Source organism: Geotrypetes seraphini, chromosome 1 (genome assembly GCF_902459505.1).
Source record: "Geotrypetes seraphini chromosome 1, aGeoSer1.1, whole genome shotgun sequence".
Taxonomy (NCBI): Eukaryota; Metazoa; Chordata; class Amphibia; order Gymnophiona; family Dermophiidae; genus Geotrypetes; species Geotrypetes seraphini.
This window is the reverse complement of record NC_047084.1, coordinates 300127378-300153247: the sequence shown is the minus strand read 5'-3', so window position 1 is coordinate 300153247 and position 25870 is coordinate 300127378. Positions and strand designations below refer to the sequence as shown.

The 25870-nt window shown below is 42.8% G+C and overlaps 1 protein-coding gene across 7 annotated transcripts in view; it reads left to right on the top strand.

Annotated features, from left to right (window-relative positions):
- RTKN (rhotekin) overlaps positions 1-25870 on the top strand; it is a 246617-nt gene that overhangs the window by 151284 nt on the left and 69463 nt on the right. The window contains exon 1 of one of the 7 annotated variants that reach the window (XM_033954605.1): positions 24081-24283. The exons of the other annotated variants lie outside the window; for them this stretch is intronic. Within the exon in view, the coding sequence (XP_033810496.1) occupies positions 24260-24283 (24 nt within the window). The 5' untranslated portion in view covers positions 24081-24259. Of the gene's footprint in view, positions 1-24080; positions 24284-25870 lie in introns of those variants that run through there. 7 annotated transcript variants of the gene reach the window in all.

The following is a 25870-nucleotide window of genomic DNA, read 5'->3' as shown; positions in this document are numbered from 1 at the left end:
CAGAATACAAGTCCCAATCTGTTTCCCTTTCCCTATAGGTGTCTGAGCCAATCAGGGCCTTGGGCTCCTTCCCAAGCATCGCATGATGCACAGAGGAGGGAAGGCCCACCATTTTGGATCAGCGGGCCTTGAAGGTGGAGGGATTGGGCTTCCCTCCTGCTTCAAACTTCGGAAAAATGTACTGGGGGAGAGGGGTTGGGAGAGCATCTGGTGGCAGGAGGGAGTAGTGTGTAATCCCTTTCACTTTTGAGCCTGGGAGCTTAGAGCGTGATGCTGTTGTTTCGAGCGCTTCGGTTTTATGTAGAGATTTTTGTTTTAGTTCACAAGTTCAATTTTAGGACCAGTAGGGACCCCTGAAGAAGACAAATGTGTTGAAACACAGACCGTGTGGATCCATATGTTTCTAGAGGTTCCGGCCCTAGATATTTTTATGTGGATTAATTGTTTGCCGTAATAAAACCGTCAACTTGGACTTCGTTTTTCCACAAGTTTTTTTTTTTTGTTTCTTTGGCAGGCACCCTTCCTGCCTTTTTTTTGGGAGGGAGGGACAGGGGTAGGGTAGTGAATGGTTTGTGCGGAGGCCTCCATTGGCAGGCTGAAGTGGGCATCCCTCCTGCCAATTTTCTCTCTCGTGGAGGGGGAGGGGGAGGAGCATCCTTCCTGCAGTTTTCACTGCCACGGAAGGGAGGGTATCGGCTCCCGGTGTGTCGGGGGGGAGGGACTTCTGGGAGGGCTGTCAACAGCAGGGGGTGCTTTTTTTCTTCTTTTTTTTTAATGGGGCAGATATCGTTCATGTGTAATTTGCACAGTATCTGTGCATATTAAAAAAAGGGCTAAACTATGGTTAGACAGGTAAGCGACTGGTCTCGACCAGTCGCTTTTTTTGGATCATTAAAAGTGATCACTTTTTTAAATGCATCAATCGCTCTGCTAGTTTATGTGGCATTTCAATATTAATGAACTTATTTGCTTGGTTGGTTTGGAGAATGAGCGATTGTGCATCTATTTTCCCAGTGCCACATTGCTCTGAGCTCTCCATATCCATTCCCCCAGAGAGAGAGCAGCTGTTTTCAGAAGAAAGCAACAAGTCAGAGAGTGAAGGAGATATTGTAGAACCAGTCTACAATATCAGTGAGTCAACTGATAAGAGAAACCCATACTATCCAAACCAAAAAGACCTTAACGACTTAATCAGAGATCTCACTAAGTCCAGTGCCACTTTTTTAAAATACAATTTTCAAATATTACAAGCTTACACTTGTTAAAGAAATAGAGTTACATTTAGAAATTTTCCAGGAAATTATAGATTAAAGTAAATAACCAATAACGTGTCTCTATTCAAACCGCAATTTTAAAAAATTAGAAAAAAGTAGGGTAAGATTACAGAAAATCATGGAGGACCAAAAAATATAAAACAAACATACAAGAAAATTTTTATGTCAGACTAAACAGAATTCACTTCTCTAGTGCGTAATTCGTATCGCCATCTGAAGGAGTAGATATTGCCATAGGAACTGGAGGTTGCCTTGCTTCTAGGGATTCTTTAAATGTTCTAGGTCTAGAAATACATATGTTCTCTCCAATATCTTAACAATGCATTTACATGGAAATTGTAGGAAAAAAGGTCCCTTTGAGATCCAAAACCTGAGATTTAAAAGCTAAAAAAGCCTTTCTTCTCAGTTGCATGGCCCTACAAAGGTCAGGAAAAATCATCACTGAATGTCCCAGAAACTGAACATCTTTAAACTGAAAATACAAATAAAGGATCCAATTCCTATCATATTCCAAAGCAAATGTTGCAATGAGGGTAGACTTAGTCACCACTAATCTAGAATCTTCTAGGAAGCTAGTAAGGTCAAAATTGGCTCTCTGCTTTTGTTCTTGTACTGAATTAACCATAGGACTTCCTGAGTTCATATAAAAGGCTTTGGTAATTGGAGGTATCGACACTGATGGTATTTGAAAGAACTTCCTTTAGATACTACTTCAGCATCTCAATAGATGACAATATAGGAGATTGTGGAAAATTCAACAACCTCAAATTCAACCTACACTCATAATTTTCCAACCTTTCCAATTTTTGATGGATATTCACATTATCTTTAACTAAAGCCAGTTGATTAGATTGTACTTTCTCAAATGTTCTCTCTATATGTCGAACTCTAGTCTCTAAATTAGTAACTGAGTCCCCACATTGCTTTAAGTGAGTTTGTACCAGTTCTGGAATTTGCAGCACAGTATCTAAACGTACAGTCAATTCAGCCTCCAATAAACTTCCAGCATCCCATACCTCCTCTAGTGTTATCTTCTCTGGTCTTTTCTTCAGCCTGGGGGCAGTTCTAACTCCAGCGTCTGAGCCTCTGGAGTTTACAGGTTCCGCGTCAAGGAAAAAACTGACCTCAGAGCTTCCCCCTTCAGCTCTAGCACATTGCTCCATTGCTGGGTGTCCCATCCCGTCGTGTGGAAAAGCAGTCAGCGTCCCATCATTAGAGCAAGACCCGACAACCCCTTCAGTATCTGAAGTCTCACTCCTCAACTGAAACTGCACTCCACCGTGAGGCTGAGAGGGAGTTTCCTGTTCAGGGGTTTAGCATGATGTCAACAATGCTGAGAGTTCTATCCTCCGATGTATGCTCTTGCTCCCAAACAGGTTCTTGCTTCTTATGCGGCAGGAGGAATCCCTCCAGCGTATGTTGTACCAATACCGGGGAGGAAGCCAGCTCAGCTGGGTAAGAGCGCGGCTTTCCTTTCCTCTTCACCATTGCTGTAAGCTGGCGGTATCGCAGGTCACCAAGTCGCCACCTTGTCTAAACCTCGCCAGGTGCCGAGCTTTTGATGTCTAGAGGATGAAAGTGTGCAAGTTACAGCTCAGAGAAAGCGTCACCAAGCTTTTTGCACCTCCTTTATCCCATCAAAATGGGCTCTGCATCTGCCACAATGTGACCAGCCTGTTTGAGGCAATTGAAATAGCCTGTAACCTGAGAGAGTGACATCTATTCATTGACAGCTCATCCAGGAGCATCAAAGCTCCATAATATGAACAAATACCTGTGTCTCTTCCACTGGCTTACTCAGTGCACCTCAAAGAGGATTACAACAGCATCAAGGGTGCCTTAAGTATGATGAGTAGGGCAGGAGGACTTCAGAGACTTCAAAATGGTTGTATTCCTAATGGGTCACCAAGGTGGTTTTACCAAGTTTCACTGCTAGCTTTGCCTTTGGGACAGCAGGGATACAAAGGTGCACTACCAAAGGCAGGATTGGCCATCATACTATGATCTCTGTCATTGGATTGGATGGGGAATGGGCTGCAGTCTTTGGATTAAAGTGGTGGAGTTTGCATGCCACTGGTTCTGTCTCTTTGGGGTAGGTTAGGGTGCTCCATGTGCCAGTAGGTTTCTTGTGAAGTGCTCACTGTGTAATAGACTCTGTTTTTCTGGGTTAGAATAGGGAGCTTCATGTGCCTTTGTGTCTCTGGATTCGTTAGGGAGTGCGCTGTGTGCCACAGGCTCTGTATTTTTGGGTTAGGTTAGAGAGCTGTGTGTGAGTCTGTCTCTTTGAGTTCATTAGGGGAGTGCTCATTGTGCCATAGTCTCTCTCTGGCAGGGTGCTGAGAGATGAGTGCGGGTTAGGAGATGTGGAGCAGAGCTCCAGAGACCTTAATGTTTTGTGGCGTGGGATTTATGAATGAGGAGAATGTGTTGGGGGAACAATGGAAACCATTCTCTGTGCCTCCATTGGCATAATGGTCTTTGAAAGGAACAAGAGATGCCTGTAAAGAAAAGGTGCCTCTTCAGCCCACTTTCGCCCTGTTCTGGAACACTCTGTAAGCCACCAGTCTCTGCTTTCTGCCCCAGTCAAGGATTGCAGCTGTATTATTGCAGTTACCCCTGCTGGAACCACTGCTATGAAGAAAGTTGTAATGCACTTCTCACCTCCCAGTGCCTGTTTCTAATATACACCCTTTGGGAACTAAGACATGCTGGACCTACATTTTCTTCTTTTATGTCTGTGTTATTTTGTGTATTTTTTCATCATCATCTTATTATTATTTAGCTTATTTTTGGAAAGGAGAGTTTGCTCGTTTGTTTGTTTTGAATTGTTTGCTATATACCCCTCCTTGAGATCCTGGTTGGGTCCATCCTTTCCCTTCCCTTTCTGTATCTCCTTTCATTCTAATCTTTCATTGAAAGGGGGAAGAAATAAAGAGCATACTCACTAACATGCTGCAATCTCTTTTCCCTTTTTACCTTCCCTACCCATACAAACTATATAATAAAGACAGTGTTTATCCTTCCCTGTGTCTGTCACACTTCAATAAAGTTATGTGACCTCATACAGTCTATTTCTTACCAACCAGCTTTTGAACCTGTTGCCAAGCAATCTGGCAGCCAGACTGTCCTGTATCTCTTTGAGCTATTAAAAGAGCTTCACAGGCCTACCAGGAGCTGAGGCTGAGGGGAGGCTGTGATTGAGGAAGGGGTTGAGGTCTAAGGTGAATTTTCATTCTGCTAAAAGAAAAGAATGAGCTGCTGGTGGAGGTGAGAGGAGGGGTATGGTAGATTGAAATGGGGGAAGAAGCTAAAATTAATTCTAAGAGGTTGTGAGGGAGGGACATTGAGGCTAGGGCCACCGAGAAGGATGATTCAGGCTTTTTGGAGAGGGGAGGACACTAGTATATCAAGGCAAAAAGAACTGGGGATTGAGTGAAGGGAAGGAGGTAGAAAGGACTGGGGATGGAGAATTATGTTCCCACCAAGCTGAGCACATGAGCAAATCGCTCCTCATTCATAGATTTGACATGATTTATCATAAAAAATACTTGCAAATGTGAAAAATTGTTGTTTTTTTGAACTTGTTGCTCACACACACAAATTTTTTTTTTTTTAGAACTTGCTCACATGAGCTCACATGTAACCCCCCCCCCCCACACACACACATCATATGCATACAATACCTTTATAAATTGTGTTCACATTCCAGTGAGAGGGAATGGATTGCTTGTATTATGAAGCTCTCCATTAAGATGGAGATTCTTCTGGCATCTTCTTGGTTCTCAGCTTGCCTCAATGTCACCTTGAGATTTTAGTCTAGTCTTTATTCTGTGTGACCCTGTATTACTATTTAAAAAGGCTTCACTTTAGACCTTCAGTCACTTTCCGCACTGGACAGAATGCCAGGAAATCAAAATAGTATACAAATTAAGTTTTATTACATATATACAATATTTCTAGCCATAATCATTGATTAAGTACAGAGTTTGAATTAATACGTTACCGGTTATTACATCATTACTCTTGTCCACGATCAGGAGGCTTACTCACAAAATGTCATCACACAGCGTATCAGCAGCGGAAATGTCCCTGCTTTACAGGTAACTTTCCTCCCTTAAATTGTACTTTTTCCCCATCCCCTTTTTCCAGATTGGATATACAAACGCGTGCTTACCTCATGTTGAGAGGGTAATCCCCAATCAGCATGTCTTGAAAACAACTAGCTTAGCTCGTGGGTTGTATACCCAGCCCCTCTTTATGGATTGGATACTTTTTCCCCTACCCCCTTTGCTTATCTCGTGCGGGGAGGGTGTGATTCTGTCAAGCACCTATCATCAGGTGCTGAAAATTTCTGGCCTTGCTCGTTCTCATAGTACTTGTGTTTCCCTGTAACAGCTATCATGGATCCTAGGCAGTGTCATTCAATATTAATAATCCTTTCATATCATACGTTTCACATTCGTATCACATACCCTCAGGGTGGATTTGATTTAAATCAAATCAATTTAAATCACTAGTCAGAAAGACTTGATTTAAATCATGCCCATGACATTATGAATGGAGTGATGGAATTCATTTACCCCCCAAAAATGTAAACATTGCATGAATATACAGCCTCATGCTACATAATTAAAAACAAATCCTGATTTCATGATGAATAACTTTTGGACTATAAGGTATCTTAAATAGAAAATTATCTTTAGATAGATTTTTTTCCCTCAAAAACGCATTCTATTAAAAAAAAAAATCCAATTTAAATAAAAAATTCCAATTTAAATCAGAAAAATCAGATTTTAAATTTTTTTTAAAAATAATTGATTTTTATCCACCCTGGTAACCCTGAGGATACCTCATGGTTTTCAAGAAACCATTGGTTTTTGGGGAAAGGGGTGGAACTCCCTACCTGGAGTATGTGTTGGGCTTTGCATACTGTAAATAGCTGATTGTCCAGCTCTCTTCAGTTGTAAACCACCTAGAAGTCGCAAGATTATGGCGGTATAGAAGAATAAAGTTATTATTATTATTATTATTAAGGCCCTAGCTTCATTGAACCTCTCTGGGATTGCTCTTAAGAAGCAAATGAGCAGGCACAGAAAAATACAATACAATTTCAGTTCTTGTATTCTGGACAATACCTCTACAGCTTTATGTAGATAACAAATTCTAAGAGACTGGACAAAAACACCAAGATTATTACATAATTTAAGTTTGGCCTAATTCAGAGCTAGTCATGTCCTACCAACAAAATCTTCAGCATAGATATTTCTCAAATAGAACCAATTTAATCATCTTTCTAAAAATAAGGTAATTCGAGATCTGCCTCGTCTCTGATTGAAGATTATTCCATGCTACAACTGCTTGCTATAGGAATGAAAAAGCACAGTTTTTTGTTTTTCACTCCTTTAACCGATGAATAATTTAACTTCATTTAATTCATACAATTATGAGAGGCTGCTGTAAAGTTCTCAGCCCAACCAAAAACAGATTGATGTGGATCCATGAAATTTATAAGTTATTCCACACTTTTCTTGCCATCCACTATCTCCTCCTCTCCCTAAGAGATCCCATGTGCCTGTCCCATGCTTTCTTGAATTCAGACAGCCTTTGTCTCCACCACCTATACCGGGAAAATATGCCACGCATCTACCACCCTTTCTGTAAAAAAGTATTTCCGTTGATTACTCCTGAGCCTACCACCTCTTAATTTCATCCTATGTCCTCTCATTCCAAAACTTTCTTTCCAATGAAAGAGAATCGTCTCATGCATATTTATGCCGCATAGGTATTTAAATGTCTCTATCATATATCCCTTCTCCCACCTTTACTCCAAAGTATACAAAGTATAACTTTTTCTAATTTCATTATATGTTTTCTGAGAGCTACGACCAGAACTGCACACAGTATTCGAGGTGTGGCCATGATAACATTTTCATCTTTGTTTTCCATTCCTTTCCTGATAATTCCTAATTCCATTTGCTTTCTTAGCCGCTGCTGCTGCACACCGAGCTGAGGGCTTCAATGTATCCTCAACAATGATACCTAGATCATTTTCTTGGGTGGTGACTCCTAACGTGGAACTCTACATCACATAGCTATAGTTTGGGTTCCTCTTTCCCACATGCATCACTTTGGACTCGTTCAAATTAAACGCCATCTGTCATTTTGACTCACAGTCACACAAGCTCCTCTTACAATTTTTCACAGTCCTCTTGTGATTTAACAATTTTGAACAACTTTGTGTCATCAGCAAATTTAATTATCTCACTAGTTATTCCTATCTCTAGATCACAGATAAATATGTTAAAAAGAAGCGGTCCCAGCACAAACCCCCCTAGGGAACTCCATTATTTACCTTTCTCCATTGAGAATATTGACCATTTAATCCTACACTCTTGTTTTCTGTCTTTCAACTTGTTCTTAATCCATAATAGGTTGTTACCTTCTATCCCTTGACTTTCTAATTTCCTCAGAAGTTTTTCATGAGGTACTTTGTGAAATGCCTTTTGAAAATCCAGAAACACAATATTGACTGGCTCACTTTTATCCACATGTTCATAGTAGTGTAGTACAGTGATTCCCAACCCTGTCCTGGAGGAACACCAGGCCAATCGGGTTTTCAGGCTAGCCCTAATGAATATGCATGAGAGAGATTTGCATATGATGGAAGTGATAGGCATGCAAATTTGCTTCATGCATATTCATTAGGGCTAGCCTGAAAACCCAATTGGCCTGGTGTTCCTCCAGGACAGGGTTGGGAACCACTGGTGTAGTAGATTGGTGAGATAAGAATTTCCTTGACTAAATCCATTTTGGCTCTGTCTCATTAATTCATGCTTATGCTCTGTATTTTGGGCTTTATAATATTTTCTACCATTCTGCCTAGCACTGACTTCAAACTAGAATTTCCCATATCACCTCTGGAACCCATTTTTAAATCGGCATTATGTTGGCCACTCTCCAGTCTTTCAGTACCATGCTAGATTTTAAAGATAAATTACAAATCACTAACAATAGCCTTTTAGCCTCCTCTGCTGCAGAAAGAAGAGTTCCAGATGTCTGAGGTTCTCCTCAAACTTCTCCTCATTGCTGACTGGCCCTTAAGGCTTTCAGGTCCTGGATCAAGTACATAACAATATTCTTCCAGACAAAGGTAGCAGTATTAACAAACAAGGTGACCTGATTCTTTTCAGCTCTGCAAGGATTTGGAGGTTTACTCTTTCTCTAGCAGATGATTCATCCATACTGCATATTCACTTGGGGACCTCAGCACCCTGACAAACAACCTGAGCTGCCAGCTGGACCTCCACAAATAATCCCTAGACCCCCCAACAAAGACCTGCTTTGTTATTGGAGTACACCCTCCATAGACTTCTTTGTCAGAAAGCCCAACACGAAACTTCCACTCACTCCAAGTATCTTTTGCTATTCAGACTCACACTGGACACTTATGTCATTCACTGGGAGCAGAAATCAAACCACCACTGTGCAAGTGTTCATGACACACTTAGTTCCTCAGAAGTGGGCTGGCCGCGTGCAGTCGCTGCACGTGCCTGGCCCATCCCTGTTGCTGCGATGGGGATGGAGGGTGGGAATGGAGCATGTAGGGTGGCAGGGTCAGCTTTGGAGGTGGGGCAGGGAGGAATCGGTGGTGGCGGCTTCAGTGGGAAGCGCAGGCAGCGAGAGATCCCAGGTGCCGGCCAGCCCGTGTACCTCAACAGGTGGCTCATAGGTTGAAAAGCACTGAACTAGAAGGTCATATGCCTTTAAGTGGTGAAGATTTAAAGCCTGGTGTTTTGAAACCCAGTTTTCCTTCCCATCCTGTGCCTCTTCCAATCTTGTTTCAAAGAATTCTGAGGACTTCTTCTTTGTGACCTGGTGTCAGGTGGTGTCTGTAAGGGTCAGAGCAGAAATAATCAAGATATTTTACAATGGTTACTGAACTGTGGGTTGCAGAAGTCTTGTAGGCTTGTTTATGAGATGGGGGCAGTATAGGCATATGGGGAAGAAAATTTTTTGTATCTTTATCATACCTTTTGAAATGATATTCAGGATTGCTTACAATTCTCATAAAATTCAGATATTATGATCCACTTCCCCAAAGTGTTTACACTTTAAGTGGGTGTCTCAGGTATTAACAAAAAACCAAAAAAATTATAACCTTGGGCAAGTCATAGCGATTGTCAGTAGAGGGAGCAGGATTTGAACCCTGGTTCTCATACTGCTATTTTAACCACTGGCTGAGGTAAAGGAAGGATTGGGAACACCTGTTGAAAAAATTGAAGGGGAGAAAGCAGGATAAATTGGTCAGTTAATTCGCAAGGGACTGACTGCTGAAAAGCTCCACATTTTGGCATGTCTGTTTATAAGCAGTGTAAGAATGACGTTGGGATTGTCGGAGCTCTTTGGTGGAATGCAAATGGAAAGGTTTAGGAATATATGCTGTACAGTTAGATACCTGATACCTGGCCTATGAGAAGCACTCACACCACCCCAATAAGCTGTGCTAGGTGCTTTGCTGCATACACCAGTCGCTTTTTGGATTTATTTTGTAATACCACTGTTATCCTAGGGCAGTGGAATGGACTGTTTAGGAAAACTGAAATTTCTATTGAGGTTTACGAAGGGCCGCTGAAAGGTTCTCAGCCCAACCCTCAAAGTTGGGGCAATCTCCATTGAGGGCTATGCACTTAGTCCACTTTTTGTTTTGGTCCATATTTTTCTGACGGAACAAAAAAGGTGGAAAATCACTGAACTAAGTATATAGTCCTTGATGGAGACTGCCCCAACTTTGTTGGCAGGGCTGAAAACTTTTCAGAGGTCCCTCTTATTACTATATGGCAGCCTGATGATTTTAGGACAGCAGTTCATATGGGTTTGATACCCAGGCTGGCAGGGGTTGTGCATGCTGTGGAAGGAGAGACTGTCATGCCTCAGGAAGTTTGTAGTCAGGGTGCACACATACTAAACTCCAGAGGGAGCCATGGTCTCTGCCCCTCCACTCAAGTCCTACCACGGACAGCTGGGCTTGTTTACAGAGTTTCCAAATACAGTAGTCCGAAAGCTGAAAGAAACCAGCAGGAAACTGTTGGGCCTAAAGTAATAATATGAGAAAAAAAAATCAACATTTCTATCCATAAATGTAGCTTCTCTTGTTGCTCACGTGCAAGTTTTGATCAGATTTTCTCAAACGGCTCTTTGTTTTCTGTCTTCCTCTATCTCTTGCATAGAGAGCTTTGGCTTTGCTCCTGTCTGTGGCTACATTCAGATGTGATCTGCAAATCACTGGCAACCATGCACCATTTGTTCTTTTTTTTTTTAATAGAAATATGTGCTCACACAGATTCCTTTCAACAGACCTCTTTGCACTGCACCCCCCCTCACTCGCCTCCATCACCATCTGTACTGCTGCAGTATTGCCAGCCTAGCATCCTCCTCATCATATAAAGAATTCCCCAGTCACCAGAACAAAAGCACTTTTTATTCATAATTGCACAGTGGTAGAAATGTGAGAAACTGCAGAGGATCTTACCTCGACCAGGGTCCAGCATAACAGTGCAGGCTGGGTCAAAAAAAAAAAAAAAAAGCAAACAAGATGCTAGGAATTATTAGAAAAGGGATAGTAAATAAGACTGTTATAATGTCTCTGTATTAGAGAATGACACGGTGGCGGTTTACCCGCGGCCACCACATTTTAGCCGCGGGTCACCGCCGAAAACGGGGAAGAAAACTAGCAGTCGCTGCGGCGACGGGGACAAGGCCATTCACCGCCCGCGGGGCGGTGAATGGGTCTTGTCCCCGCAGTGAGGCATGAAGGATCGCGCGGTCCCCGCAGCTCACACCCGCCTGCCCAATCGATTCTAGTGTTTAGCCAGCTCTCTCCCTTCTCCTCACCTTAGTTTGTAGATTTTCTTTTTCGGCGACCCGCACGCTATCAGAGAGCCGCGCACCCGCTGCTGCTCAGTTTAGATCTTCTGCTCTGACGCAACCGGAAACAGGAAGTTGCAGCAGAGCAGAAGATTGAACACTGAGCAGCCGCGCGTGTGCGGCTCTTTGGGAAAGCGTGCAGGTCGCTGAAAAAGAAAGCCTGCAAATTAAGGTGAGGAGAAGGGAGAGAGCTGGCTAAACACTAGGATCGATTGGGCAGGCGGGTGGGGGCTGCGAGGACCGTGCGATCGCTAGTGTTCCCGGCTCAGACTGTAAGGAGGGAGTGAAAGGGAAAAGGATTCTGGGCCAAGGTGATGAAAACGGAAAGAAAAACCCACAGCAGGAAAGAAAGGGAAGGACAGGCAGGTGAGCCAGATGCTAGAAGCAGGGGGGGGGAAGAAAGAGGGAAAAAAGCTAGATGGGGTTGAAAAGAAGAGACACACTGGTATGGAAGAGGAAGATAGGGGAAATCTGGACACAGGAAGGTAACAGAAAGAGGGGAAATTATGTGCATGGGGCATAGGGACAGAGACAAAAAGGGGACATGCCATGGGGATGGAATATGGACACAGGGGGGGGCAATGGCAGATACATAGGGGAGATATTAGAAAAGTATATAAAATCGTACCCGTTTGAGGCTTTTATGTATGCAGCGGTGACGGTGACGGGGCGGTGAATGGGGTTGCAGTGGCGGTGACGGGGCGGTGAATGGGGTGGCAGTGGCGGTGACGGGGCGGTGAAGGGAATGGCGGTGACGGGGCGGTGCAGAGGATGGTGAGACGGGGACGGGGCGGTGACGGGGACCAATTTTTTCACCGTGTCATTCTCTACTCTGTATCACTCCATGGTGCGACCTCACCTCGAGTATTGCGTACAGTTCTGGTCGACTTAACTCAAAAAAGATATAGCGGAATTAGAAAAGGTTCAAAGAAGAGCGACCAGGATGATAAAGGGGATGGAACTCCTTTCGTATGAGGAAAGACTAAAGAGGTCAGGGCTCTTCAGCTTGGAAAAGAGACGGCTGAGGGGAGATATGATTGAAGTCTACAAAATCCTGAATGGTGCAGAACAGGTACAAGTGGATTTTTTTTTTTTTTTACTCCATGAAAAATTGCAAAGACTAGGGGGACACTCGATGAAGTTACAGGAAAATACTTTTAAAACTAATAATAGGAGGAAATATTTTTTCACTCAGAGAAAAGTTAAGCACTGTAATGCATTGCCAGAGGATGTGGTAACAGCGGTTAACATAGCTAGTTATAAAAAAGGTTTGGACAAGTTCCTGAAGGAAAAATCCATAGTCTGCTATTGAGACAGATATGGAGGAAGCCGCTGCTTGCCCTGGATCGATAGGATGGAATGTTGCTACTCTTTGGGTTTTTGGCAGGCACTAGTGATCTGGATTGGCTACCGTGAGGACTAGATGGACCATTGGTCTGACCCAGTAAGGCTATTCTTATGTTCTTATGTAAATTAATGAAAATATTTTTATAATTCTATATTTTCTGGGTGTGTGGTACAGTAGTAATTTGTGTCTCCTGGCTTTATGCCTTACCATGCGCTTGAGGTGTCTTAGCACTTACTAATCATTAATGCCCTGGAATGTAGTACGCAATCCAAGGAGAATCGATCTGCACTGACCCCAAGGGCTTTTCACTTTCCTGCTTTGTCCCAGGGGAAAGGGAGCATGCAGATCACCACATTTGTGCCAGGATCTGGCTACTGTGTCTTTTAAGCTAATTCCCTTAAGGACAAATAACTGTCTGACAAGGGTCTTTTAGCTCGGGTGAGTGTTGTAAATTTGCAGGAACGAACTTTGATTATGAAAATATAAACTGCAATTGAAACTCTTCAGCGGTGTGTGAATGTAATGGTGTGGTGGTAGGTGAATGAAAAGAGGAGCAAAAGCTGCAGGAAGGTATGAATGTTGACTCGGTGACAATTTTAATTTTAGGCCCCTCCAGCCAAAATAGCAAGGGAAAAGACCTGGAGGAGCTCCAAATATCCACCATAATCTGGTTTATCTTCCAGCTGGATTAAATGGTGTGCAGGAGTGACTCAAAGGCATTTTGCTGCCTCAAGACGGGAGCATCCCCAGTTGGAATTGGGGCCTTTGTGATATGCCTCTGCCCCCACCCACTTCGTAGCAGCCAAGCAAGGGAGATGATGGATGAGGAAAGATTTTTGCGTCCCTGTCTCCCTTACACCCACGTGTGGTTGCACGTCTCGCATGTCAGGCAGCTACAGGCAAGGGTTGGCTCAGTTGACCCGTTTAGTAACTTTGAGTTTACGCCCAGCAGTGTCTACGGTGAGCTGTCAAAGCTCAAGGTTAACAAAGCAATGGGGCCGGACAACCTGCACCCCAGGGTGCTTAGGGAGCTGAGTGATGTCTTGGCGGAGCCACTGTCCGCGCTCTTCAACCTCTCCCTTAGTACAGGCAGCGTCCCGTTGGACTGGAGGACGGCTAACGTCATTCCACTGCACAAGAAAGGCTCAAAGATGGAGACAGCAAACTACAGACCAGTGAGTCTAACATCGATAGTGAGCAAACTAATGGAAACTCTAATCAAACACCAATTAGATAAGATCCTGGAGGAGGAGAATCTACGGGATCCCCGACAACATGGATTTACTAAGGGGAGATCCTGCCAATCCAACCTGATCAGCTTCTTTGATTGGGTGACAGGGAAGCTGGATATTGGGGAGTCCCTGGACATCGTGTACCTGGACTTTAGCAAAGCATTCGATAGCGTACCACACCGCAGGTTACTGAGCAAGATGAGTTCTATAGGATTAGGTAACACATTGACGAAATGGGTTGGGAGCTGGCTTGGAGGTAGGCTCCAAAGGGTGGTGGTGAACGGCACCCCCTCCGAAATGACGGAGGTGATTAGTGGAGTACCACAGGGCTCAGTCTTGGGCCCAATCCTATTCAACATCTTTATAAGAGACTTGGCAGAAGGGCTTCGAGGTAAAATAACATTATTCGCCGATGACGCCAAACTGAGTAATGTAGTGGGCAAATGCACAACAGACGAAGATTCAATGCCTGACAACATGATGCACGACCTACTCCTACTGGAGCGATGGTCTAGGACATGGCAACTCAACTTCAATGCCAAAAAATGCAAAGTTATGCACCTGGGCAGCCAGAATCCATGCAAGTCTTATACCCTTAATGGCGAGATCCTAGCAAAAACGGTAGCAGAACGAGACTTGGGGGTAATCGTCAGTGAGGACATGAAGTCTGCCAATCAAGTGGAGCAGGCTTCGTCCAAGGCAAGACAAATCATGGGCTGCATACGAAGGGGTTTCGTCAGTCGTAAGGCGGAAGTCATTATGCCATTGTATAGATCCATGGTGAGGCCCCACCTGGAATACTGTGTGCAATTCTGGAGGCCGCATTATCGCAAGGATGTGCTGAGACTGGAGTCGGTGCAAAGAATGGCCACCCGGATGGTCTCGGGACTCAAGGATCTACCATACGAAAAACGGCTTGACAAATTACAGCTATACTCGCTCGAGGAGCGCAGAGAGAGGGGAGACATGATTGAGACGTTCAAGTATCTTACGGGCCGCATCGAGGCGGAGGAAGATATCTTCTTTTTCAAGGGTCCCACGATAACAAGAGGGCATCCGTTGAAAATCAGGGGCGGGAAACTACGAGGTGACACCAGGAAATTCTTTTTCACTGAAAGAGTGGTTGATCGTTGGAATAGTCTTCCACTACAGGTGATTGAGGCCAGCAGCGTGCCTGATTTTAAGGCCAAATGGGATCGGCACATGGGATCTATTCACAGGGCAAAGGTAGGGGAGGGACATTAAGGTGGGCAGACTAGATGGGCCGTAGGCCCTTATCTGCCGTCTATTTCTATGTTTCTATGTTTCTATGTCCCTCGAGGGTTGTGAAAAATGGTGGGGGCCTCTTGGAGAGCAAGACAGAGAGGAGGGGAATCACTCTCTCAGGACACCAGCCAGATGATTGTCCCAATAGAAGAGAACGCAACTTATGCCCACTCTATAAACTACTACTGCTAATAATATTAATAAAAAGAAAACTTTGCAATCCTGGTTATGCTCAGCAAAAACTGTAGTAGTTAAATTATGTAACCTGCACTATAATATAAGTTACTGACCATTCACACTGCACATTGGGCCATCACATTAACTTAAGAATATAACAATACCATTACTGGGTCCGACCAATGGTCCATCAAGCCCAATAACTCATTCTCAGCCAATCCAGGTCCCTAGTACCTTGCCAAAACTCAAGGAGTATCAACACTCCATGCTACCGATCCAGGGCAAACAGTGGCTTCCCCTAGGTCTTTCTCAATAACAGACTATGGACTTTTCCTCCTGTCTCCTTATACACCTCCCAGAGAATTCTGTTCCTCAGATAAGCCGCTCTTAGCTGTACCCTTCTCCTCCACTGCCAATTCCAGATTTTGTTCCTTTCATCTAGATCCATTGACCACTACCCTCTCTCACCTTCCACTTAACCAGTTCATGACCTAGCCCATTCCTTTAAGGCCCATCCCAACAGTATGCAATTGATTTATTAGACACTTGTGTGGAACACTGTGAAATGCTTTGCTAAAATCAAAATACACCACATCTAGCGAACTCTCTCTATCCAATTCTCTGGTCACCTAGTCAAAGAAATGATCAGATTTGTCTGACGAGACCTAACTCTACTGAATCCATGTTGCCTCACTAAGAGAAGGCAGCAGAACACTTCCCACACCTATTGGAAAACCATACAAGCCAGTTTATTACAGATCCTTATGTAGAAACTCCATGTTATCAGAATACATACCTTTGGTCACATACAAAGACCCTCACCATACCAAACATAAGAATAGCTTTACTGAGTCAGACAAATGGTCCATCAAGCCCAGTAGCCCGTTCTCACGGTGGCTAATCCAGGTCATTAGTACCTGGCCAAAACCCAAAGAGTAGCAACATTCCATGCTACCGATCCAGGGCAAGCAGAGGCTTCCCCCATGTCTTAATAATAGACTATGGACTTTTTCTCCAGGAATTTGTCCAAATCTTTCTTAAAACCAGCTACGCTATCTGCTTTTACCACAACCTCTGGCAACGTGTTCCAGAGCTTAACTATTCTCTGAGTGAAAAAATATTTCCTCCTATTGGTTTTAAAAGTATTTCCCTGCAATTTCATCGAGTGTCCCCTAGTCTTTGTAATTTTTCACAGAGTGAAAAATCGATCCACTTGTACTCATTCTACTGCACTCAGGATTTTGTATGATACAATCATATCTCCCCTCAACTGTCTCTTTTCCAAACAGAAAAGGCCTAACCTTTTTAGTCTTTCCTCATATGAGAGGAGTTCCATCCCATTTATCATCTTGGTCACTTTTCTTTGAACTTTTCTAGTGCCACTATATCTTTCTTGAGATGAGGCAACCAGAATTGAATGTGATACTCCAGGTGATGTTGCACCATAAAGCGATACAGAGACATTATAATATCTTTAGTCTTGGTAGCCATCCCTTTTAAAATAATTTCTAGCATCTTGTTTGGTTTTCTGGCCGCCGCCACACATTGGGCGGAAGGTTTCATCGTATTGTCTACAATGACATCCAGATCCGTTTCTTGGGCGCTGACCCTAGCATCCAGTAACAGCATTTGTCCACATTAAATTTCATCTGCCACTTGGATGCCCAGTCTTCCAATTTCCTAAGGTCTGCCTGCAATGTTTCACAATCTGCATGCGTTTTAACAACTTTGAACAGTTTAGTGTCATCTGCAAATTTAATCATCTCACTCATCGTTTCAATTTCCAGATCGTTTATAAATAAGTTAAATAGCACTGGTCGCAGTACCGATCCCTGCGGCACACCACTGTTTACTCTACTCCATTGAGAAAAATGACCATTTAACCCTATCCTCTGTTTTCTTTCTGATAACAAGTTCCTAGTCCACAACTTAACTTTGCCTCCTATCCCATGACTCTTTAATTTTCTCAGGAGCCGCTCATGAGGAACTTTATCAAAAGCTTTCTGAAAATCTAGATACACTATATCAACCGGCTCAACTTTATCCACATGTGTATGCACACCTTGAAAGAAGTCAAGCAAATTTGTGAGGCAAGATCTCCCTCAGCAGAACCCATGCTGACTCTATCTCATTAAATCATGTTTGTCTACATGTTCCACAATTTTATTTTTTATAATTGTTTCCACAATTTTGCCCAGTTCTGAAGTCAGACCTACCGGTCTGTAATTTCCCAGATCGCTTCTGGAACCCTTTTTAAAAATCGGTGTAACATTGGCCACCCTCCAATCTTCAGGTACTACAGATGATTTTAGTGACAGATTACAGATCACTAACAGCAGGTCAGCAATTTCATGTTTAGGTTCCTTTAGTACCCTAGGATATATACCATCTGGTCACTTTTTAACTTGTCCATTTCACTTAGTACATCTTACAGATTCACATATTTCTTTCAGTTCCTCTGCATCATCATCCTTGAATACCATTTCCAGTTCTGGTAGATCTCTTACATCTTCTTCTGTAAAGATCGAAACAAAGAATTCATTTAGTCTCTCCGCTAAGGCCTTATCCTCCCTGAGTGCCCCTTTTGCTCCTTGGTCATCCAACAGTCCCATGAATTCCCTCACTGGTTTTCTGCTTCTGATGTACCTAAAGAAATTGTTATGAGTTTTTGCCTCTTTGGCAAGTTTAGCTTCATATTCTTTCTTAGCTTTCTTTATCAATGCTTTGCATCTAACTTGCCAGTGCTTGTGTTTCCTCTTATTTTCTTCATTCGGATCCTTTTCCATTCTTTAAAGATTGTTTTATTGGCTCTAATAACCTCTTTCACTGCACTTTTTAACCATGCCGGCTTTCGTTTCCTCTTCGTTCCACCTTTGCTTCCACAATGATATTTTTAAATAACATCTACACCTGATTTACAATGCTAACCTTTGCAATTGATCCTTTTAGCTTCTTTTTAACCATTTTCCTCATTTTATCATAGTCTCCCTTTTGAAAATTAAATGCCTCTAGAGCAGATTTCTTTTGCGATGTCACTCCAGGTATCAGCTCACATTATGATCACTGTTTCCAAAGCAGACCCAACACAGTTAACTCCTGTACTATGCCTTGCATTCCATTAAGGACCAAATTTAAAATAGCTCCCCCAAAACGGCTAAGTGGTCTTCTGGGGTCTCCTTATATCTACCAATCCAGGGCAATGGAGCTTTTCAGCCTGGAATGCAAAATACCTCCTTCCAGAGGTGGAGTGAGCGGGGACTTCAATATCTCTTTCACATTTTCTTGGAGGAGGGGAGAATAGCAACTTTTGAGGAATTACGTCAAACATTTGATTTACAGCCTAATGACTTTTTTGCCTATTACCAGATCCGACATTATGTTCAATCTCTACCAGTGGCCCACCTTACTGAGGACAATAGAGATGCCCTTTCGGAACTCTTCAGCCTATCCACGCAACAGAAGATTCCTCTTCGTTTTTACATTATCGGGATCCGGGACTGCCAACCTGGCCCCAACTTGGACATTTTAGCGACAGCATGGGCAGAGGACCTACAATGCACACTTACGGCCCACCATGCAACTGAAAATTGTTTTGAGACTCTATATTCCTCCGGAACGTGCAGCCCGGATGGAGATTACGCCGTCTCATTCATGCCTGAAATGTAACCAGGCTCATGCTTCCTTGGGGCACATGCTTTGGGCATGCCCCAAAATCCTACAGTTTTGGAGACACCTGGGACACTATATCACGATACTTTGGGGGAGGCACTGGCTTCCGCAACCGAGAGCATTATTTGGTTATTATAATATAGCCACACCTAAACCCAAGGGAATGTCAGCCTTCATAACCAGAGTACTCTTGATGGGAAAGAAAGCAATTCTTACTAGCTGGCTGACCCATGCTCCCCCGACTTATGCCCAATGGAAATCCTTGATGATAATCCATGCAACGCTAGAGCGGAGACTGGTGGGAGACTTGGATCGTGGACCGGGTCGTAGATTCCGTCAGACCTGGGAATGTTTCTGGCAAGATCTTAACCCTCATGCCCGTAGCAGACTATTGAATCTTTAAGTTTGACTCGGACTCTCAGTTCTTGCTCTGGCACTGGACTCTTGGGGTGGGGAGGGGTGGGAAGGAGGGGGGGGGAAGTTGCAATGTTGTTTACTGAAGTTTCTGCTGATTGTATTTGCTTGTTTACTGTTGAAACAATAAAAAACATTTGAATGTAAAATAGCTCCCCCTTATACCCCACAAAATTCACAAGGGTTCATTGCAGTTTACAATAAGATTTCTAGATCAATTATTAAAGCAGGGGTGTTCAACCTTTTGGCTTCCCTGGGCTGCATTGGCCGAAAAAAATGTTTCTAGGGCCGCACAAATGCGCAAACGCTGCAGCAAGACAGAGGAGGGAGCCGGCAAGGTGGTAAACACCCAGGGGCAGCAGAGGAAAATACTGCATTGCCCTTGACCAGGGCCGCACAAAATACTTCACGGGGCCGCAGGTTGGACACCCCTGCATTAAAGTTTATTTCCTGTTGAAGGATTGTAACGGGGGTTCTTGTATTTTGGTTTGCTTTGCCTTAGTCAGCTGCTCTTGTATACCTTGCGGTATCTGATTGTCTGTTCTGGCATTGTTGACTCCTGGCTGTTTGTGTTGCTTCACTGTTAATAAACACATATTTTTAAAATAAAGTTGGGGAGGAGTCTTAACATAACAAGTGACCACAAACTCAATACAGAAATATGTAAACAAAAATTAACCTGAACTCCCAAGAATCCAGACTCTGTATGCAATGCAACATAAATACGGTAAATAAGAACAAAAGTGCATTGCCTCTTGTATTGTACAAAATATAAAGATAGCAGATACATATTCTAAAAACTAGCATATTCCAAGCCCTAATTTGAAAATCAAATTTTTTTTTTTTTACCTTTGTTGTATGGTGATTTTTTTTTTTTTTTTAATTGTATTTGTCTTAACCTCTGGTCCTAAGATTGTCTCAGTCTTTATTTTTTTTTTTTTTTAATTTCTTCATTCATTTTAAAGCCATAAGTAAGTGCAAAATATGATACAATCATATAACTCTATAAAAGCACTTAAATACAATTACAATCTATGACAAATAGATATATCACCCCCCCCCCATTATTATATTCAAAAAGTACACTCAAATTGAGAAATTGAAAAATACATTCCAACCCTCCCTCCCACCAATCCACCCTGGACGTGTATGACCAAAGGGCATAATCAGCAATCACTCTTTGCAAAATTTTGTCAATGGCTCCCAAATCTTCAGAAACTTCTTATAATATCCCTGATGTATGACCATATTATGTTCCATTTTAAAAACGTGACAGAGAGACTCCCACCAAAAGGAATAGTTCTATCCCAGTTTTTCCAATTCCTTAGAATAAGCTGCATGGCAACCCCTTCTATAATAAATGGAAGTTTATTATTATGGGATGATATTTGGCTTTTAGCTTTCATCATAGTGCCAAATAGCACAGTGTCATATATTAGTGCCACTGGATTTTCCATTACTTTGTTTACCTGATCCCAAATGGATCTCCAAAATTGAAGTATCAAGGGACAATAAAATAATAATAAATGATCTAATGTCCCAGGTTCGAGATGACAGTACCAACACCTATTAGACTTGGAACTATCTAATTTCTGTAACTGAACTGGGGTCCAAACTGCTCTATGTAACAAAAAAATCCAAGTTCGTCTCATAGATGCAGACACCATACATCTCATCCTCCAAGTCCAGATTCGTGGCCATTGAGACGCAGTAATCTGATGCTTTATCTCAATGCTCCAAATGTCACGAAGACCAGTTTTTGGTCTCTTATTCAGAAATCCAGATATTCATTTATACCACTGAGCAGCCTTGTGACCCAGGAAATCCGCCTGGAAGCACAGGAACAGCAAACTATACAGATTTTTAAGATTTTTCCAGTCAGGGAACCCCTCCTGAATGGCCTGCTTCAACTGCAACCACCTATAACTTTGAGATTTAGCAATGTCAAATTTTTGTTGCAGGCGTGAAAACTCAAGCAGCTTTCCGTCCGATACTACATCATCTAAAGTACATATGCCCACCTTCATCCAGTGTTTCCAGATGACCTTAAACCCGCCAATCTGAATCTTGGGGTTCAACCAAAGGGACTGAGAAGTGGATTTATGAATTGGAATATCTGTTAAATTTGATTATAAATTTTAAAGTCTTCCAAGTGTCCATTAAAATTCTATTGTCCTTATACAACCTAGGCATCTTGATACTCAAAACATGACACAATCTCAATGGAGACAGGAGTTGCCATTCCAACCTTAACTAGTCATGAAAATTTTCCATGAGCTCGGGGAGGATCCAATACATACCCTGACGCATTATATAGGCTTGATGGTACCTATAAAAATTTGGGAAATTTACCCCACAGTTTACCTCTACAATTAGCTTTTGTAAGGATACTAAAGCAATTCTTGCTGCTTTCCCCAGCCAAATAAATTTTGTAAGAATACTGTTTAATTTTTTGTAAAAGGACCCCTGAAAAAACATAGGTAACATACCCATTTGATAACAAACCACAGGCAAAATCATCATTTTAACCATCTGAACTCTTCCCCACCAAGACAGATGTAATGGGTTCCATTGCTCACACATTTCTGTGACCTTTAGCAATAAGTCTTTTATTTTTATTGGGACATTTTTATAGGGTTTCTCTTATGTTTTCTTTACTTCCTCCTCTACATCCATCACTTTCCCATTCTCCTTTCTTCCATTTCTTTTTCTGTCTTTCTGACAACTGAGATTTTACAAGTCCTCAATCTCCCTCTCTTTACCTGCCTATAGTGTTCCCTTTTCCCAGCTTCTTCTTCTCCATTCTTTCACTAACTCTCCCTATCCCATGTCCAGAATCTCCCTTTTATGTCTGTCCCCTTTTGTCCATCATCTCCATTCTCTTTTCCCTCTTACCCTTCTTGAGCTCCAGTTTCTCCTTTCTAACCCCCCCCCCCCTACTGTCACTGCATTTTACTAGTCTTGCAGAGCTGCCAAGAGGGCTGACCACCTGTGTGGGAGATTTAGGACCCTACTCTGCTCTGCCTATAACTCCAATTCTGCCTATAACTCTGCCCAGCCCCGCCTACATCAGCACCAGTGGTAGCATCCCCTTCAAACGGCAGCAGGAGATGATGTTTTAGGAAGGCTTCTGCTGCCACTGAAGGGGAGGCAGTTCAATGGGAAATTCCATCTCCTTGGCAGGAGCGCAGGAGATGGCCCACAAAAGTGGGAGACTTGACAGGTCTGGACTTGGCAGCAGCAACTTTAAACATAAAGTGAATGCTGGGCCATGAACCCATCACACAAACTAGGCCTGTCACTTCTTTGTCTCCTATGATACAGGCTTCCTAGTTCTGAGGTAAAGGGAATGGTAGACCTTGAGTTCACACATGGGCTCAAAGACTTTGCATTTTAGTTCTCCCACCATCTGTTCTGCCTGTTCTCTAGCACCTGGTTCCTGCCCTGGGCAAAGGAAGAGAGAATATTTCTTGATCAGAAACAAAGTGAGGCCGCTGTCCAATGGACATTTTGGGACTGTTCCCTCCCCCATCCCCTCAAAATTTGCTGCATGAGGCGACTGTTTAATTTTGTCTAATGAAAGAACTGCCCCTGGTGCTGTATCTTGGTAAAAAAATGGGTACCTGTTATGAAATTACCATATTCATTTTAGAAGACACTCTTCTTCTTGGCATATGGGATGGGAATTTTGTGTAACTCAGCAGGACTATGGCAGTTAGGCCTAGAATGCTTGCTAATGTTCCCTATAGGACACAAGCCTTATGAACCATGAACATGCAGAGCATAGATTCGGGGTGTAGCGGTGCTTGTGAGTGATAGGGAAGGTCTCTCATAGTCTGCTGTGAGATTTCTCTTGTTGTTTTTTGTTTTATTTTAATGAAGGAGAAAGTTTTATTTTTGCTGACATAACAAATTAGGCTTTATTGCAGAGGTTATCAACCCAGTTCTTGGGGGGGAGGGGATATCAGTCTACAAAATAGACCCCCAATACTTAGACCACAAATATGGTGGCTGAATAAAATTTGAAAGTATTCATGTCTAAGTAAGTTAAAAGATTATCTTAAATATGGCTGGGGATGTGCTTGAAAAGAATTAGTGGAACAGCTCATCAGGGCTGTCCCGTGTCCCTTACATTCAGCACTGTGCAATTGGACAAGGGGCAAAAGTGAATAATAATACTGCAATTCAGTAATTTTGGTTATGTGTAAATGGTTTGGTTTGTTAGCTGTGGCCCATTTACTATACTGTTATAATGTTGTGTTAAAACTCGTTTCTTAAAATGAAACTTGCCTAAGTTATTTAAAAATGGGGTGGAGGGGGATGAATGAGTATTCTTTACCTGTATTATGTATGCTTTGCCTTGGAAGACCAGCTGATCGCTTTGTCAGGTTTGAGTCAGCTTGAGCTGTTAAACTTATCTCTGACTTATTTCTCCTCCTCCTCCCCCTCCCAACACACACATTCATAACTGCGATTTTTAGCTCCCGATGATGTCACTGTTTCCTAAATGGCAGCTTCCAATGTAAACTGGAGAAGTGGAGTCAGGAACTGAATTGGAGCTAGCTGGGAAAATGCTTCCTTCTCATCAGTTCCCTCCTTCCTGCATATTCCTTGTTCCTTCGTCCATCTCTCCGTCCCTCTTCCCCTGCTCTTCTCTGGACTGTAGCCAGAGGAGCTCAGCTGTCATTGGCCCTTCTGCTGCCAGGGATCCACTGCAGTCTTTTTTTTTTTTTTTTTGCTAAGTGAATTTTCCATCCGACTGACTGCAGCCCTAGCTCTTCTGCTAAGGCTGTGAAGCCCCCCCTGTCCCCTCTCGTCCCCCTTTGCTGTGAAGACCGCACAGATGCCATAAGCTGGGGCAATGGGCAGGGGAAGGTGGAGATGGGGAGGAGATCATTAGCCAGAGAGATTCAACACCCACTGTGACAGAACAGAGCTAAGTCAGGGCATCTGGCATGGACAAATACAGAAACAGCAAAGTAAGTGCCCTGCAGCTTCTGTGTTGTGCGTGAGACCATTCCTGTCTGTGTTTGTGACAAGCGTATAACTGGAGTCAGCGCCAGTACTGGGAACAGCATTTCAATTTGTGCCAGAGAATGACTGCAGAATATACAGTATGTGGGCATATCTCTGCAGTGTGCCTTAGTGGAAACCTGTCACTGTGTTTTTGTGTATAAGTATATCGAAAGTGCAAAGCTAAGAGCTTGTAGCAGTGTATTATGTGACTGAGCTTAAAATGTATACATGTGAAAGTGGGCCACACGAAGAGGGTCATTTCAAAGGAAGTCAACTAGTTTTTGGCAGCAAGAATGTATGACATAGTGATATTTTAATCATTTCACATAAGTGACCTCAAACAAAACACTGACCAGTATAAATGTTTGCCTCTTGTTTGCATGCTGCATACCCTTACTGTGGGCAAGCACACGGGCAGAGCAAAGGCACGGCAATGGAGTAAATTATAAAGTACTATAATAACATGTGTTCTTGCTGAATCTAGATCAGGGGTCCTCAACGCAGTCCTCAGGACACACTCAGCCAGTCAGGTTTTCAGGATATCCACAACGAAAATGTGTGAGATAAATTTGCATGTACTTAAGAATATAAGAATAGCCTTACTGGGTCAGACCGTATCTAGCCCAGTATCCCATCTTCACGGAGGCCAATCCAAGTCACAAATACCTGGCAAAACCCCAAATAGTAGCAACATTCCCTGCCACTGATCAAGGGCAAGCAGTGGCTTCCCCCATGTCCGTTTCAACAGCAGACTATGGACTTTTCCTCTAGGAACTTGTTTAAACCTTTTTTAAAAACTAGCTACTTTAACCACTGCTGTCACTTCTTCTGACAACGTGTTCCAGAGCTTATCTATTCTCTATTCTAAGCAAATCTAGCTCACACATATTAATTATGGGCTAGGTGTGCTCCAGGGACTGGGTTAAGAGCCCTTGATCTTGGTGCAGGCATTTACGCTCACCCTAGAGCAGGGGTGTCAAAGTCCCTCCTCGAGGGCCGCAATCCAGTCGGATTTTCAGGATTTCCCCAATGAATATGCATGAGATCTATTTGCATGCACTGCTCTCATTGTATGCTAATAGATCTCATGCATATTCATTGGGGAAATCCTGAAAACCAGACTGGATTGCGGCCCCTTGAGGAGGGACTTTGACACCCCTGCCCTAGAGATAATGTGAGTGATCATGCCATATATGTATATAGTATTTTTCTATTTATCTATGTATGTGTTAGTTCTATGCTGATTATATATGTTTTATGTAGACCTCTTATATTTAAGTGGGTTAGAATTTTTTAAAAAATAAATAAATATATAATTTATAGCCCGTTACACTAGGATTTTATAAAAAAAACAAAACAAAAACCAACCAGTAGGCGCTTTTTATAAAACAAGCTTGAGAGTTGCCTGTTATAGAATTACCCTCTTAATATGACAGACATGGCAGCCAGATGGGGGGACTGTAGATTTCATGATACACAATAGTGCAAACTTCTAGGAAGAGGATGCATTTCATTATTCTCTTGCAAGCATTTGTATACCCACATACTAA